Source organism: Psittacula echo (assembly GCF_963264785.1).
Source record: "Psittacula echo genome assembly, chromosome: 2".
NCBI classification, from domain to species: Eukaryota; Metazoa; Chordata; class Aves; order Psittaciformes; family Psittacidae; genus Psittacula; species Psittacula echo.
In genome coordinates this window covers 63,313,871-63,331,147 of record NC_137737.1, presented here as the reverse complement: position 1 = coordinate 63,331,147, position 17,277 = coordinate 63,313,871, and the positions used below count along the sequence as shown (strand labels likewise).

At 41.3% G+C, this 17,277-nt stretch overlaps 1 protein-coding gene across 1 annotated transcript in view; it reads right to left on the bottom strand.

Moving 5' to 3' along the window:
- Positions 1–17,277, bottom strand: part of DCDC2 (doublecortin domain containing 2) — a gene marked incomplete at both ends in the record, with an annotated part of 63,012 nt that overhangs the window by 40,100 nt on the left and 5,635 nt on the right. Inside the window, 2 exon segments of the mRNA XM_080609662.1 lie at positions 1,029–1,043; positions 10,304–10,355. Coding sequence (XP_080465788.1) covers positions 1,029–1,043; positions 10,304–10,355 — 67 coding nt within the window.

Below are 17,277 nucleotides of genomic sequence, written 5' to 3'. Positions count from 1 at the left end.
GTGAAAAGTTTGTGCTTACATAGACCAGCACCACTACCCCCCTAAGCCCTTCATTTTCTTTTCATTTCACTAGCCACATTCTCATCAGATGTAAATCAGCACCTTCCTATTTATGTCAGCAATTGTACATTAATCAGTGGTCTGGCCCCATTATGATTTTATCTTTGAATTTTGTACATTTTCAGTTTGTTTGAAAAGACCCATTCAAGGGCAGCTTCCATATCCTCCTGACAAATGCTGCCAACATTTCATAATTTGTGATGGGATACTCATCTGAGTTATTACACAATAACATAAAGCAGCAACACAAAGTATTTAGAGGAGGAAGGAGAAAGCATTATATTAGTTGAAACTCAGAGGGAACTTTAGGGTGGGGACAAGAAATCAGATAAGAATTTGCAGTGCGACAAAGAGCTAAAAACAGTTGAAAACACACCAGGGGATCACAGACAGTCAAAAACTACCATAATTTTTACCTTTATATTCTACAATGAATTTGTTGTTATCTTCCACAGTGCCTCTTACACCAACGGCAGTGTGGATGATCCTTGCTTCAGAGAGGAGTTACTACCTGTCAAATAACTTTGCAAAGCACCTTTCAGAGTCTGGGACAAACAAAGCAGCTAAACTCAACACAGGCCAGATTCTGGGAGTGGGGATCAATCTGCAGTGTTTGAGATCTCTGTAAACACTCAAATTTCAGAATACATTTTACAAAGAACCTCTTAGAGCCCAGCTTTCCTCTTCAGTTGGAATTCACTGTGGTTGAATTTGTGTTGCTGAATGTTAGCTGCTGCTGAGTACCTTCTAACATTCCTTTGAAAATAAAAATCCAAGATGCAGATCAGCATCTTACTGAAATATGGTAAAAAAAATCCACACCCTCACAGCCGCTTTATAACAACATTCACTATATTTTTCACTTATGCTAAAAAGATTTGCTCAATATTCATAAAATTTAACAAACACAGACAAAACACTTAGTAAACACATACAACACATTGCATAATATACTTCAGGATACTTACATCTTCCACTGTTGACTGTGGGCAAAAAACCAAAACAAAATAATCAGCAGCCAAACCATTACCTCAGGTATACTATTATTATGTACACATATGAAAAACAGTTTTTGTAAGAAAATCATTTTGAATTAGTGTGTGCATATCCACATCTATATATGTATATAAAGTGTATGCATGCATACATATATACACCAACTCAATATCATTTTCATACAAAAATTTCTATTATGTTTATGTGGTCCAGCTGACCACATGAAGGACTGAAGATCAACAAAAAATGTGTTACTTCTTTTTAGAACACTATTGATGGGCTTTTGCTCATGCAATGCTCTAAATCAAAGTGGGAAGAGAATGTTACATATATGGCTTTACAGAGAAATCATCATTAAGAATGTGGGGGCTGCTCAGCAAAGACAAAGTAACCCACACATCGGCTTGAAATACAGATAAAAAAGAATATTTTTTACTTCTTTGTTCAGAAATGTGTTAACCAGTAAAAAGTAAAAACCATAATCCCTAAAATGGAGATGTAGCAAAATTATGTGTATTTGTTTTGATTGGTATGAACCTATTAGTTGATCCCAATGCATAAAGTTCTTCTATGACTGCTATATTATCCTTTTCACACTTATCATTCAAATATAGACTGGAAAGTGGGACAGACCCAGCAAACTACCCAGCCTCCTGTTGGCTACTTGAGACTTGCAAGAGACATGGGACTTCAGAGAATCAGTCCTTGTCTATCAGAACAGTATACAGCTCATTAAAAAGTATTTTCATTGTCCTCTGAAAACGCTGTGTATTTAGTTTCTAAAAAGATGAATTTATGCACTTGAGAATAGTTTTAAACAGAAATGTACTATTCTTAGCTTTTTCAAACACACACCCCCCCCCTCCATTGTATATTAGAGACATGCTAAATACAGAGGTCTGGGGGCACATTCACAGGCTGCCATGAGGACACAGGCTAGTTATCCAGAGCTAAGAATTGGTATTATTGTCTGATTTCTTTCCTTTTCTTCCCAGAAGTGCCTCCCATCAAAGGGAGCAACTGCAAGATTTACAGGTTTACACATATTTATAAAGCTATTCTGGATGGCAGCAAAACAACAGTCAAAAAAACATGACCTCTCTGAACCAGACACTATATGCTGGTTTGGTTTATACAGGTTTAAGACTTGCCCTTTCTTCTTGCAGAATTAATATAGTCTTGGGTGCTATGAACATCTCACTCATTACATCAGTTTATAATTAACCTTTTCTTTTTAAGTATTTCAACACAATGTCACATTCCAAATTTATCAGCTCATGCAATGAGCCATGGCTTTGCCAGTTTGTTACAATGGTCTGTTTGTTAATCAATGTGCTCAGAAAAATTGAGAACAAATATTTGCATTCCCTTAGGGTAGAACTGGGGTCAAAAGAACCAAAACCCCATTTATACACACTATCACCACACTGTGATGTGAAAGAAAGGAATGTTCAAGGTTCAGTGATCAAAAGCAAATTAGAATTATAAGTTTTCTAAAGCTATTACAACACAGGCAACATCTATTTCATAGAAACACAACTTTTTTTTTTAATGGGCATTTTCATACACTTGGATAGAAGATGTAGAGTCACTGAGGTGTTTGGTCAGTACAAACCCATTAGTTATCCTTACACAGTAATTAAGCTGGGTAATCTACATTCCCCTGGCTACTTTGCATTGCTAGATGGCACGCCGGATAGTATAGAACAGCCTTGAGCAAGAGACTGGTGTGCCTTTCTACTGGTGTGGATACAAAGCACCATTGAAACTGCTATTAACTGAGTGTATTTCCGGGCTTACATAAATAGGTCACAACACCATGGCAGTACACAAACTTATCAGCCCACACATAGCATAGATGAGCCAGAAATTTAGATTTAAATTAGACAGTAGAAAAAAATTATTCACTGTGAGGGTGGTGAGGCCCTGGCACAGATTGCCCAGAGAAGCTGTGGCTGCCCCATCCCTGGCAGTGTTCAAGGCCAGGTTGGATGGGGCTTGGAGCAACCTGCACTAGTGGAACGTGTCCCTGCCTACGGCAGGGGGGTTGAAACTAGATGAGCTTTAAGGTCCCTTCCAACCCAAACTCTTCTGTCATTCTAAAAAATTAACGATGCCAGGACAAATGGCCATGTACTGACTCAGGGAGCCTTTTAGACCTCAAAACTCCTACAAAATTCACAAAGTGTTTAAAGCCACTCTGTTCCCCTCCAAAGTGAATTGCGCTCCTTTTCAACTACGGTAAATGATAATGAGCTCACATCCCTTGTGCATCTGGGGATAAGTCTCACCGCATCTAGCTAAGCCCTGAAAAGAAAAATGTTTCTCTTGGGATCCATCATTGTTTTGGGGCATTGGAGTAGAAGCCAGATCTTCAGCAGAGATAAATCAGACAATGGCATGGCCTTATCTGCACAGGCACTTAGCCTGTGCAGTGCTCCAAGACTGATCACACCTGTGCTGCTTCTGGGTCCCAAGAATCGCTCCTATTTCTTCTCAGACTTGTATGATGTTATTTATACCCTACACTCCTTACAACACACACAATGATGGCATCAATAATGCAGATTTTATTCAAGCAAAATAGATCCTGATACTACTTTCTGTCACTGACATAATACTGACAATTCTGTCTATTTTTCCCAGTTCCTTAGACTCATTTAAATCAAAAAGAAGCCTTTGGCTTTCATGGCTGCTCAGAAGCGCTTGAACCTGTGAACAATGACAGCTGAAGAACAAAAAGCAACCCTAAATTTTTTTTTTTTCATTATTTTTAATCAAAGGTAGAAGCTGTTAATGTTTTCAGTAAGTCAACATAATATGCAGCGACTAGTTTTTAATGAGACTAACATGCCTCATTAAAAGCTCCAATACTGGCAACTCTTCCTTTCCAGACTCCTCACAGACCAGAAAGAGCAGTTACCCTACAGAACAAGGCGGACGTGTTAATCAAGGAAGAGACCAACCTTCAAGTTTCATATAAAATTCAATACAGATCATGAAATTCTCCAATGACATGAACCAAAGCCTCTACAAGTATTTCTGTTGCTCCAAAATCCATTAAATCCATCTGTAAGCAAGCTGTTAATTAGAATATTCAAAATTGCACAGCTCAGGTATACAGAATGATATAAAGAGAAATCTTATTAATTCATAGGCCCTATTAGAAGACGGCTTATGTTTTAACTGGATGTCTGGTCAGTTCTTCTGATTCCTCCTGGTATCAGATTATGAACACTCAGGATGAGTATCTGTTTTGTATGCCTCGTTGTGCTAATTATGTTACTGGGATACTAAATACCAAACAATGACATATAAAATTTAAGTATTAAATATGTTCCTCAGGAGATTAAAGACATATATATCTTTTTTTTTTTTTTAACCTTTACCTTTTAACAGTCTTATTCCCGAAACTATGCTTACAGTAGAAGTCGTAATTAATTCAGCATCAGAAAATGAGAAATTCCTTACTGAGCCTGTGACACAGCAGTAGAAGAAATCAAACTGGTCAGATATGGAGTAAGCAAGAGGGTTTAGTTTTGCATATTGGCACAGGAATATGAGTGGACCCTTATATTATATTAATTATATTAATTATATTTATTTCCAGTCATACAAGTATTTTGTATACAGTAATTCTGATTAGCACAAATCCTGTTTGTTTCTAAGTCTTAGGAAGAAATGAGGAAAAAATATCCTGTGAAGATAGATGATTTTGACATCAAGTGGCTGTAATTTGAACATGCTGGGATCATTTCTGATATCTATTTAGGCACTCTCTCACCCTCACAAAACTGTTTCCTACACAGAGAAAGTATCAATGAGCCATTTCTAATTCGAAGATAAAAGTGAATCAAGATTCCACTCACTGAAAAATTAAAAGCTTTTTCTTACGATTAGACATGCGCATTATTTGTCAGATATGATAAATGCTAGGTTTGAAATAAACACTATAATTATAAATACTGGGATTTCTCATGAGAATATACTCAGAAAAAATATGCAAGTATGCTAAGGACAAGGTATATCCAGCATAAATACACCAAAATAATTTCTGAAATTGAGAACACAGTATAAACTTCCAAAATTCAATTTTTACAAATTAATCCAATCATATCACTGCTGACACGCGAGTGGTGACTCCACTTCTAGCAACAAAGATGAGTTTAAAAGATGCAGAAGCAACAATTGTCATAAATTATACTAAATGAATCTAATTTTAAAATATGGAGGAGCAGCAGAAGACAGAGAAATTGCAGCTCCTTGAAATACTTTTACAGCAACATCTCAAATGCTTTTTTTTTTTTTTTTAAATTGTGATGGTAAGTTCCAATCTACCAAGTCTCAAACATTGTATTTTCCACCTCACACCCCCTTGGCATGGTGTGAGCTGAAGCTGAAATAGAGTTATGGAACAGTAAAATGCATTTAAGTAAAACAGAGAAAAAAAGTGATGAATCACTGAAAAAATGTGACCAGGACAAAACTACTGCAATGTGAGGCAACCATAGCACAAGAAATGTACCCAGGCTGAACATGGGAAGAATCAGGAACTGGAAAAGTAGGACAAGAACTGGAGGGTGGTGGGCAGAGAGTCCTCCACTGCATCCCTCACACCAGGGTCCCTGACATGTATCACTGAATCTGACAGTCCAAGAGCCATAGTTGTAACGCTAAATGACAGCATCCTGGAATGAACCCACCATTCTAAAAAATGAGTAAAGTGACCCTTCCTCAACCAGCCACACATTTGGCCTACAAGCAACCAGCTCTTGCAACGTCTGTTTTCATACTTAATGCCCTACAGCCATTTCCAATTGATGGATAATGGTAGAAATGCACCGTAGGTCAGCAAGTGTTCTAAAATTGTGGACCAGGATGTTTTCATTGCTTAAACATCACAGGCAACAGTGCAGAACCTAAGGAAAAGAGTCTACACCATCCTTATCTCTATATAGTATAGAGCTAAATCTTAATGTGCCTTACACTGAGCAAGACATAAGTAGAGTTTTCTTAAATAACTTTATAAATTTAAAGTTGGCAAAAAAATCCAAGCAGAACAGAAATGACAACGAATCTTGAGCAGCACAAAAAATTCTTGTGTCAGTTTGCCATGCAATCACCTTGTCCTAGAAGCCCAGGAGAAAAAGTGAAGTGCAGACCAAAAACTTAATGTTTTTACTACCTAAGAAAATCTATCTGCTCTCAACCAAGGCCAAATCTATCTTTATGGGTCAGTAAAGCAGCTTAATGCCAGCCTATTAGGAACTTTTGATGATAGATGCTGTTTCATACAACACTGTAAGGTTCCTTTTTTATTTTGTTTGCAAGAGACTGGCTCTTGAATACCAAAATGGATCTGCTTTTCTTCAGTGATTGCAATTCTTTGCCTTTATAATAATAACACATTGCAAAAACTATTTAGTTCAACGTGTTCAAAAATCTTCACCACAAGAAGTCAAAAGAAAGGAGGTTTCAGCTGAACTGTTTTGTGAAACAAAAAAATCTCAAAGAGTTGCCTACAGGATTTGCACGTACAAAAGCGCAGCTAATTCTTCAGCAGCTTACTCAGCCCCAGTGACAAGTAAAATTACATCTTTTGGAGTGCACATGGAGAGACCATCTAGATCAGTTATAGTGCATAGAGAATGCAAAAAAAAAGTACATGCTTTACAAATTATAATGGGAAAATAATGTTCAACACCTTTTGCAAACAGTTAAGCTTATAATAATAAACAAATGGTAGGTCTGTGGTCCATACTTCCTCAAGAGATTAATTGTTAGATTCCACAAGCACATCATGTAAAATGTATTTGTACTTGCAGATCACCTTCAGTACAAAAGGGATCTCTCTTGCAAAACAAGCTCAGTTGCCCAAAGAAGCGATGGATGAAAAAATACCTGAGGAATAGTTTTCATCGAAGCTTTAGCTTGGGTCAGAATGAAATCTTCTTACTTCTTTCTGTACAAGTAATGTAACTGTAAAAAGTTTTGAGACATATAATTACAGTGCGAGGGCTCTGTCAGAGAATTTAAAGCAGTCAAGAGCCAGGCCATCTGCTGAGACTGACACAGTCTTCCCATGCTTCTAGGACAAACGTCTTCTTTTACCCTTACTGCTGTGTCTGGTTGAAAAGAAGACTGAAATCTGTACTTATTCTCTACCCCTGCTCTCTCTCCAAAAAGTTTAAACTAAGATGGGATGTGACAATTCTACGGAACTACCTTGTTGCAAAGACAACCAAATAGGAATTGAAAAATTAGACTTTTCCTAGAAAACTTGTTCCAGCCTTCCATACAGAACAACTACCACAGTGCAAGAAACATGTCATCCCTTATTTGCTGGGATAAACAGCAAAACACAGGGGAAAGAGTATTGCCATGTCAGTAAAATGCTTGAGCCAGATACAGATTTGACAATACAGGCACTCTTTCACTCTTCATGGTGGCAGCTACTCACTGCCTTTAGCTCTGATTTCATCTCCTCTTTCTCCCTCTTCATAAGCTGCAGCTCACCCTTCTGTCATGAACACTCCTAGTGAAGTGAATTTGTGTCACTGTGAAAATCAGCTGAGCGGCACATCAATCTGATGTTAAAGCCACAAGGGAACAAAGGGCCTAAACTGCTGTGCTGCTGCTATTGCTAACGTGAAAAATGTACTAGCAGGCAAGGAAGTGTCCAATGCACATAACAGCATAGGAGTGAGAAGAGAGAGATGTGGCTTCTAATGAAACAAACAGGGAAGATTTTATTGCTGAAATTCAATCTAAAATAAGGCATTACAAAAGTAAAATACCTTTGTGGGCTAGAGCATCAATGACTGCTACAAGGCTTCATGGAAAAACATGATTTTGTTTGTTTGTTTGTTGATGAAAATCTGACAGAGTCAAAGACAATAGTGCTGCCCCTCCTGGTCCTAAAGCACATCTAGGTTTTTTTATTTATAAGTGAATGCCTGAAAAAAACCCAAAACAAAATAAAACAAATCAGACCTTGCTTCATCACATTGTTTTAACATAAATATACTTAGACATGAAAAATTCTGTTACCAGCCCCCTGAAAGTTCATTCTTAGGACTAAACAATTAGGGCATGAAAACATTTGTGTTACTCATACGCCCAGACAAAAACTGGTAGACTATTACTAGGTTTCATCTCATTTTTATGACTCCTTTGCCCAAATAAATCAATCACATAAAGTTAATGGGGAGTTAAGCTCTCCACAGAGACTGGAGATTGCAAACATAAGTCAAACAGGAAGAATGAAAGCTGAGATAATAGACGGTTTTTACTGGTTTACTTCAAAGGCCAGAGAGATGGCTGAAAATATTAAGATAATGAACAATGATTCCAGAAGAAATAATAGAAGCCTCTCTTACAAAACATGCAATTGTAAGCAAAAAACCCACAACTTCTACAACTACTTCTCCAACTTCACAGAATTTGTATTATATCAAGAATCTTCTAAGGATATGCTACAAAACAATCAGCCTTAAAACTAGCCTTCAAGTAGCAAGCCTATTGTTGTACTGATAACTGGCAGTACCAGGAGATTTAGCTAAGAGCCTTCCATGAAGACAACTATCTTCTCAGCAAGGGCACATGCAGTTAGTCACACTGTATACTATTAATGAGATTCACACATAATAGTGAATCCAAACCACTGCATTTTCAGAGGTAATTAGAAGCAATTTCCTCAAGTTATTTTTCTTGTTCTAGATAAGTAAAAATAATTTTCTTTCTCACAAAAAAACTGTCTTAATATAAAATATGGTCCTACACACACATTCAAGTATTCAGAAAAAATAGTGAAGACTAGACATGCATCCAAAGGTATGTTTTTTGGTTCAGAACTATGTTTCCTGTGTTGGAGGTTCACGTAAGTGCAATACTACTACGTACAAACATTTTACCATTCCTCCCACCACCCTCCCCCAATTATAATCTCTTCCTTAGATCATAATTAAGTGAGATAATAATTTTATTCTCTGCCTGTGCACACTGCAGTTAACTAGTTTCATCAAGATTCACAAAACTTGGTCAAAGAAGACTCAGGACTGGAAGAAGAAGAAAATGCTGGGGGTCAAAAATTGAATTTACGAATAAATGTCACGGGAAAGCTTAGGTAGTGCCTATGTGAAGGAGAGTTGCTCAATAAATACACATCAGCAACAGAGTATAATCCTGCTGACTCATCAGTGTTTAATTAGCTTTTCCCAAGTTTAAAAAATTGTCCTTTTTTCTTTGTGAAAAAGATCCAAGCAACAGAGAAACATGAATGGCTACACAGAAACAACAAAACTATCTCTACAATGTTCTGGTCAATTGCATAAATAAACTCAGGAAAAAATACGAGTTACAAAGTTATGATCAATTATAAAATGCAGATGTCATATTTCACAGCCTCTGAATAAGAAATATCTGAGTATCACAGTAAATGTCATTAGGGCACTAAGACCTCAGTTTTGAGGGTCTTCTAGTACAAGGTGTCCTACTCTCTGAAAACACCCGCTATACAAACCATTAAATTGCTGTAAGCATGGCATGTCAACACAAGGTGAAAGAAACTGAAAAACAAGTGAGCTGATGCTTCCTGCCAGGCAGAAGCTGCAATTCAAATGTTTGTTGTGAATCATTGCTCCCATACACAATAAAACAACAAAAAATAACGCAGAGTCACACATCTCACAAAACCCCACATACAGTGTGCTTTGAAGCCTGCAGTTACCTCCTCAGACTACAGCATAGCACTGCTGAAGACAGCATAGGTGAGCTTGGAGAATTATGGACTAGAACTTGTTAGAAGTTTACAACTTACACTGGCAGTGATTGGGAAAAGCATTTCAACTGTCATTTTTTCAAACAAAAATCTCCCTACTCCAGAGAAACTACCAAGTTTTGAAAAAAAATTACTGGTCCAAAACTCCCAAAATTCCCATTCCCACAATCTTTTTTGCATGAGCTAAAAAAAAAAAGCTGTCTTTGGTTTACGACCAGATCCAATGAAGACAACAAGAAATTTTCTTTATTGAAAGTTTTGACTGGATTTGGCAATTCAGAAAGCTGAGCAGAAGATAATCAGTGCATCATGCTCAGAGCAGTCAGAGTAATAATCACTCAAATAATATGTTCAGAATGGTAGATAACTATTATTATTAAACATAATAAATCTATATATAAAAATCAGACATGCACGCATGTCACTAACATTAACTGCACATTTACTTAATTATTTCAGACATCCTACCTCATTATTGACTTCAGGAGGCCTTTTCTTTTTTTCTCCAATGCTCAAATAGCTGTGGAAGGAAAACAGTTTTGATTACTTACAGAAGCAATTAATTTACACAATGCAAATATTTCTGCTTTTTTTCATACACAAAGTTTTTAAAATTTATCATGCCTCAAAATAATATAAAAAGTAACTAATCTAAGATTTTAATGAAGGAGTGTTACTATAAATCCACAGGCTAGCTCTCTGGGCCAATACAAAGTACAGGGGAGAACCAATCATCTGCTTTCAAGTCACTAGTGGTTGGTACAGACCACGAATAACCCCCTTGTCATAAAGAAGCTCACATACTACTGTGATGTGAATCAACAAATCTCAGCACAGTATCAACTTACCAGAGTTTTCAAACTCATCATCTTGCCTCTGTTTCTCACAGTAAGTCTCTGATAGATTTAAAGCTTTCCTCCATACCCAAGTTCAACCCATGGCATCTGCTAAAGTTTGAAAGGATCTACAGTTGTGTTTCAACAGGACATGGATACATCTGAACACTGTATATCATGGTTTCTCGTGATGGTGATGAACCAATATCATCTGCACAATTATCTTGTGAATAAAGAAAATACAACCCTCAACTAGAAAAGAAAACAAAATATCTCTATTTGAACAATACAGCTCTCCATCAGAATACATATTTCCAGAAACACACTGCATTAACACAGACCTGTTAGTTAAAACACACAGTGATGGATTAGCTGTATGTTGCCTTTCCAATGAAAGGGAATTAAATAAGCCTTTAAGCATGACTTTTCCCATAGACTGGCAAAGAGGCAACTGTCCAGGTACCCAGACTATGCTAACTCCTTTCCCTTGTCAGCACTCTGAGAGCCATGAAAGTGGTTCTTCTCATGAATGCAGCTCTCAGTACCTTCCAGTACTGCAAGATATTTTTAGTTCTCAGTGCTGGAGTAAAAGATACCTTCATGGGCAGTTACAACTTAGTACAGCAGCACCTTTCAGCACCTTCTACCAAGAACTGAACATGAGGGGAAAAAAAAAAACAAACATGACTGGGGCATCTATTCTATGCTGGGAGCAACTAACTCAACATTAGGTGATGGGCATTTGTTAGAGGTTCTCCCTATTCCTACTTTCAGTGAGAAACCTCATGTGCTTTGCCAGGCTTTTAAGGCTAGAAGATCCTATCTGGGAATGTCAGGTGCAAGCAACAGCGCAGGCTCACCAAAAAACCTTTCGCAATGCATCTGCAGCCCTCCAGTAATGTCATGTTCTATACTTAATGGCTGGGATAAGATTTGTTTGCTAGAGGAAACTTTCTTGCCTGGCCAAAGTTGACAATCCATGGGACCTGAACAAAGGTGTAGAAGCAAGAAAGAAGGAATTCTTTGAAGGAATGGCAACTGTCTACCAAGGAACCACAAAATGGACACAGGGATTTTAAAGCTTGAGTGTGCAAGGACAGTGAGACACAGCAAGGCTTCTAGGCAACGCTTGAAAGTGCATGCCAATGATGTGGCACAGCTAAAGGTTGGGCAGAGAAGAGATTCAGAGCAGCCCTGCAGAGAAGGACTTGGGGGTGTCAGTCGATGAGAAAATGAACATGAGCCAGCTTCAGTGTGCGCTCGGAGGCCAGAAAGCCAACCATATCCTGGGCTGCATCAAGAGGAGTGTGACCACCAGCTCGAAGGAGGTGATCCTGCCCCTCTACTCTGCTCTCGTGAGACCTCACTCGGAGTATTGTGTGCAGTTCTGGTGTCCTCAACATAAAAAGGACATGGAACTGTAAGAGCAAGTCCAGAGGAGGGCCACGAGGACGATCAGGGGGCTGGAGCACCTCCCGTATGAAGACAGGCTGAGAAAGTTGGGGCTGTTCAGCCTGGAGAAGAGAAGGCTGCGTGGAAACCTCACAGCAGCCTTCCAGTACCTGAAGGGGGCCTACAAGGATGCTGGGGAGGGACTCTTCACTAGGGACTGTAGTGACAGGACAAGGGGTAATGGGTACTAACTTAAACAGGGGAAGACTAAATTAGATATAAGGAAGAAATTCTTTACTGTAAGGGTGGTGAGGCACTGGAATGGGTTGCCCAGGGAGGCTGTGAATGCTCCATCCCCAGCAGTGTTCAAGGCCAGGTTGGACAGAGCCTTGGGTGACATGGTTTAGTGTGAGGTGTTCCTGACCATGACAGGGGGGTTGGAACTAGATGATCTTAAGGTCCTTTCCAACCCTAACTATTCTATGATTCAGAAAAGGTGAATGTAGCAACACAGGACAGTATTTAAAAACAAAGTGTGCAAACCTCATGTTTAAAAAAAAAAACAAAAACAACTATTGCAAGTTTCTCCAAAGGAACAAAAAAAAAAAAACAAACCCCCCCCCAAAAAAGAAAAAAACAACAAAAAAACCCCAATGTCGTGGTTTAAGCCCCGGCCGTAAATTAGAACCACGCAGTCTACTTCCCCCCCACCCCCCAGAGGGATGGGGAGGAGAATCGAAAGAATGTAACTCCCACGGGTTGAGATAAAAACAGTCCAGTAACTAAGGTATAACACAAATCACTACTGCTGCCACCAATAATAATAATGATAAGAGAAATAACAAGGGAAGAGAATACGATACCGCCCGCCGGAAAAGAGAGCCCGACAGAAAGAGCACGTGCCCTTCCGGGTAGCTCCCAGTTACATCCCCGGGCATGACGTGCTGTGGTATGGAATACCTCTTTGGCTAGTTTGGGTCAGGTGTCCTGTCCCCGCTTCCTCCCAGCCCCTCCTCCTCCCTGGCAGAGCATGAGACTCACAAAATCCTTGGTCAGTCTAAACATCGGTGTTATCAGCTTTGTTCCCAGGCCGAAAGTCAAAAACACAGTGCTGCAACAGCTACTAAGGAGAAAAACTGACTGCTACTGCTGAACCCAGGACAGTATCCACCCCTTATTCCATACCATTCACGTCATGCTCAGATCCCACGTTTTCCATATATCCTCACTCTTATCTCAGTGCACTGTTATCTTAGTGCATGGACCAATTCCTATAAAGCTACTGAGTCCATTCGGTTCATGATGTTGGGCTCCATCTCTTGTAACAGTCTTTCAGGGCAGGAGAAGCTGTGTGCAGTGTTGGATTGTTGCCTGCTGATGCTGATCATTCCTTTACTGTAGAACTCATCCGGTTCTATCAAAGTTCATTCTCTGTTGGGATGACGGTCAGAGGGAAGTCAGGGCCAGTCGCTGGTGCCCTGCAGACTTCTAGTTGATGGGCTATAGCAGGCAACAGCGTACAATTGAGTTCATTGTCTGTTTTCCCCTAAAATCAAATCCCCTTGAGGGGGACTTCCCCATCTTCCCGCATTACCCACCAAGTATACCCAGGTCCCTGAGCAAAAGCAATCCCACGAGTGGGTTTGCCTTTACCTGAAGCAGGAATAACCCAGACTGTCTTCCCCAGCAAATCCTTCATGTGCACCACAGGAACTTAGTCCCCCTCTACAATATGTAAAAGTTCTGACTGGGCTGGGTCAGCTCTGTTGGCAGATCCTCTGGTGTTGACCAACCAGGTGGCCTTTGGTAAGTGTGTATCCCAATGCTTGAAAGTTCCCCCACCCATTGTTCTCAGTGTAGTTTTTAACAGCCCATTGTACCGTTCGATTTTCCCAGAGGCTGGTGCATGGTAGGGGATGTGATATACCCACTCAATGCCATGCTCTTTGGCCCAAGTGTCTATAAGGTTATTCCAGAAATGAGTCCCATTGTCTGATTCAATTCTTTCTGGGGTGCCATGTCGCCACAAAATCTGGCTCTCAAGGCCCAGGATAGTGTTCCGGGCAGTGGCGTGGGGCACAGCGTATGTTTCCAGCCATCCGGTGGTTGCTTCCACCATGGTAAGCACATGGCGCTTGCCTTGGCGGGTTGGTGGGAGTGTGATATAATCAATCTGCCAGGCCTCCCCATATTTATACTTCAGCCATCGTCCTCCATACCAAAGAGGCTTTAACCGTTTGGCTTGTTTAATTGCAGCACATGTTTCACACTCATGAATAACCTGGGCAATAGTGTCCATTGTTAAGTCCACCCCTCGATCACGGGCCCATCTATATGTTGCATCTCTGCTCTGATGACCTGAAGTGTCATGGGCCCACCAGGCCAAAAATAATTCACCCTTATGTTGCCAATCTAAGTCCATCTGAGCCACATCAATCTTAGCAGCTTTATCCACTTGTTGGTCGTTCTGGTGTTCCTCAGTGGCCCGACTCTTGGGTACATGGGCGTCTACATGGCGTACCTTCACCACCAGGTTCTGCACCCGGGCAGCGATATCTTGCCACAGTGCAGCAGCCCAGATGGGTTTACCTCTGCGTTGCCAGTTGCTCTGCTTCCATTGCTGCAACCACCCCCACAGGGCATTTGCCACCATCCGTGAGTCAGTATAGAGATAAAGTACTGGCCACTTTTCTCGTTCAGCAATGTCCAGGGCCAGCTGGATGGCTTTCACCTCGGCAAACTGACTCGATTCACCCTCTCCTTCAGCAGTTTCTGCAACTTGTCATTGAGGACTCCATACGGCTGCCTTCCATCTCCGATGCTTTCCCACAATACGGCAGGACCCATCAGTAAACAAGGCATACTGCTTTTCACTTTCTGATAGTTTATTATATGGTGGGGCCTCTTCAGCACGCATCACCTCCTCCTCTGGTGACATTCCAAAATCTTTGCCCTCTGGCCAGTCCATGATGACTTCTAGAATGCCTGGATGACTGGGATTTCCTATTCGAGCTCGTTGTGTAATTAGTGCAGCCCATTTACTCCATGTCGCATCGGTTGCATGATGTGTACAGGAGACCCTGCCTTTGAACATCCAGCCCAGAACGGGCAACCAGGGTGCCAGGAGGAGCTGTGCTTCAGTGCCAATAACCTCCGAAGCAGCTCGAACCCCTTCATAGGCTGCCAGTATCTCTTTCTCAGTTGGGGTATAGCTGCCCTCAGATCCTTTGTATCCCCGACTCCAAAAGCCAAAGGGCTGACCTCGAGTCTCCCCTGGAGCTTTCTGCCAGAGGCTCCAGGTAGGACCATTCTCCCCAGCTGCGGTGTACAGTACATTTTTTACATCTGGCCCGTTCCGGACTGGTCCAAGGGCTACTGCATGAACTATCTCACGTTTAATTTGCTCAAAGGCTTGTTGTTGCTCAGGGCCCCATTTAAAATTGTTCTTCTTCCGGGTCACATGATAGAGAGGGCTTACAATCGAATTGTAATTCGGGATGTGCATTCTCCAGAACCCCACAGCACCCAAGAAAGCTTGTGTTTCTTTCTTATTAGTTGGTGGAGACCTTGCTGTTATCATGTTCATCACATCTGTGGGGATTTGGTGACGTCCATCTTGCCATTTTATTCCCAAAAATTGAATCTCCTGTGCAGGTCCCTTGACCTTACTCCGTTTTATGGCAAAACCAGCTTTCAGCAGGATTTGGATTATTTCTTTCCCTTTCTCAAAGACTTCTTCCGCTGTATTGCCCCACACAATGATGTCATCAATGTACTGCAGGTGTTCTGGAGCTTGCCCCTGTTCCAGTGCATTCTGGATCAGTCCATGGCAGATGGTAGGGCTGTGTTTCCACCCCTGGGGCAGTCGGTTCCAAGTGTACTGGATGCCCCTCCAAGTACAAGCAAACTGTGGCCTGCACTCTGCTGCCAAAGGAATTGAGAAGAATGCATTGGCAATATCAATCGTGGCATACCACTTGGCTGCCTTTGACTCCAGTTCATACTGAAGTTCTAGCATGTCCGGTACGGCAGCACTCACTGGTGGTGTGACTTCATTCAGGCCACGATAGTCTACTGTTAGTCTCCACTCTCCATTAGACTTTCGCACTGGCCATATGGGGCTATTAAAGGGTGAGCGGGTCCTGCTGATCACTCCCTGACTCTCCAGACTACGGATCAGCTTATGGATGGGAATCAGGGAGTCTCGGTTGGTGCGATACTGCCGCCGGTGCACTGTTGGGGTCGCGATTGGCGCTTGTTGTTCTTCAACCTTCAGCAACCCCACAACAGAAGGATCCTCTGAGAGACCAGGCAAGGTGGACAGCTGCTCATTTTCCTCAGTCTCCAAAGCAGCAATACCAAAAGCCCATCGGTACCCTTTTGGGTCTTTGAAGTACCCTCTCCTGAGGTAATCTATGCCGAGGATGCACGGAGCCTCTGGACCAGTCACAATGGGGTGCTTTTGCCATTTCCTTCCAGTCAGGCTGATCTCAGCCTCCAGTACAGTCAACTCTTGGGATCCTCCTGTCACTCCAGAGATATAGATGGGTTCCACCCCTTGACAGCTTGACGGCATCAGGGTACACTGTGCACCGGTATCTACGAGAGCTTTATACTTCTGCGGGACTGATGTGCCAGGCCATCTGACCCACACAGTCCAGTAAATCCGATTGTCCCCTACCTCTACCTGGCTGAAGGCAGGGTCCCTCTAACAGTCATCACAACGTTGGACACCTAAGTCATATTGAAAGGGATTATTCTTCGTTATCATAGGAGCTGGAGCAAAATCAGCTCTTCCGCTCCATCTGGGAACCTGCTCACCAGAGACTGAAGCCGCAGCTCTCATGGGATGATTAGTCTTGACCCTTGTTCCTATTTTCAATTCATGCACCCGTTCCTCCAAAGCTGAAGTAGGTTTTCCATCCCACTTCGTCATGTCTTCTCCATGATCCCGCAGGTAAAACCATAGGGTGGCCCGTGGTGTTTGCCTTCTATATCTTCTGTCTCGAACAATAGGACGTCTTTTGTTAACAGCTGAGACGTGTGTTGGTACACGTGAGGAGCTGGATAAATCAGATAGATCGTCCCTCAATTGTTTGACATCCTGGGACAGTTTTTCCACAGCTGAGATGATGGAAGGGGTGAGATTGTCTTCGAACTCTCGGAGTTTATGAATCATTTCATCCACTGTTGGTGTTACTATGTCACCCCAGG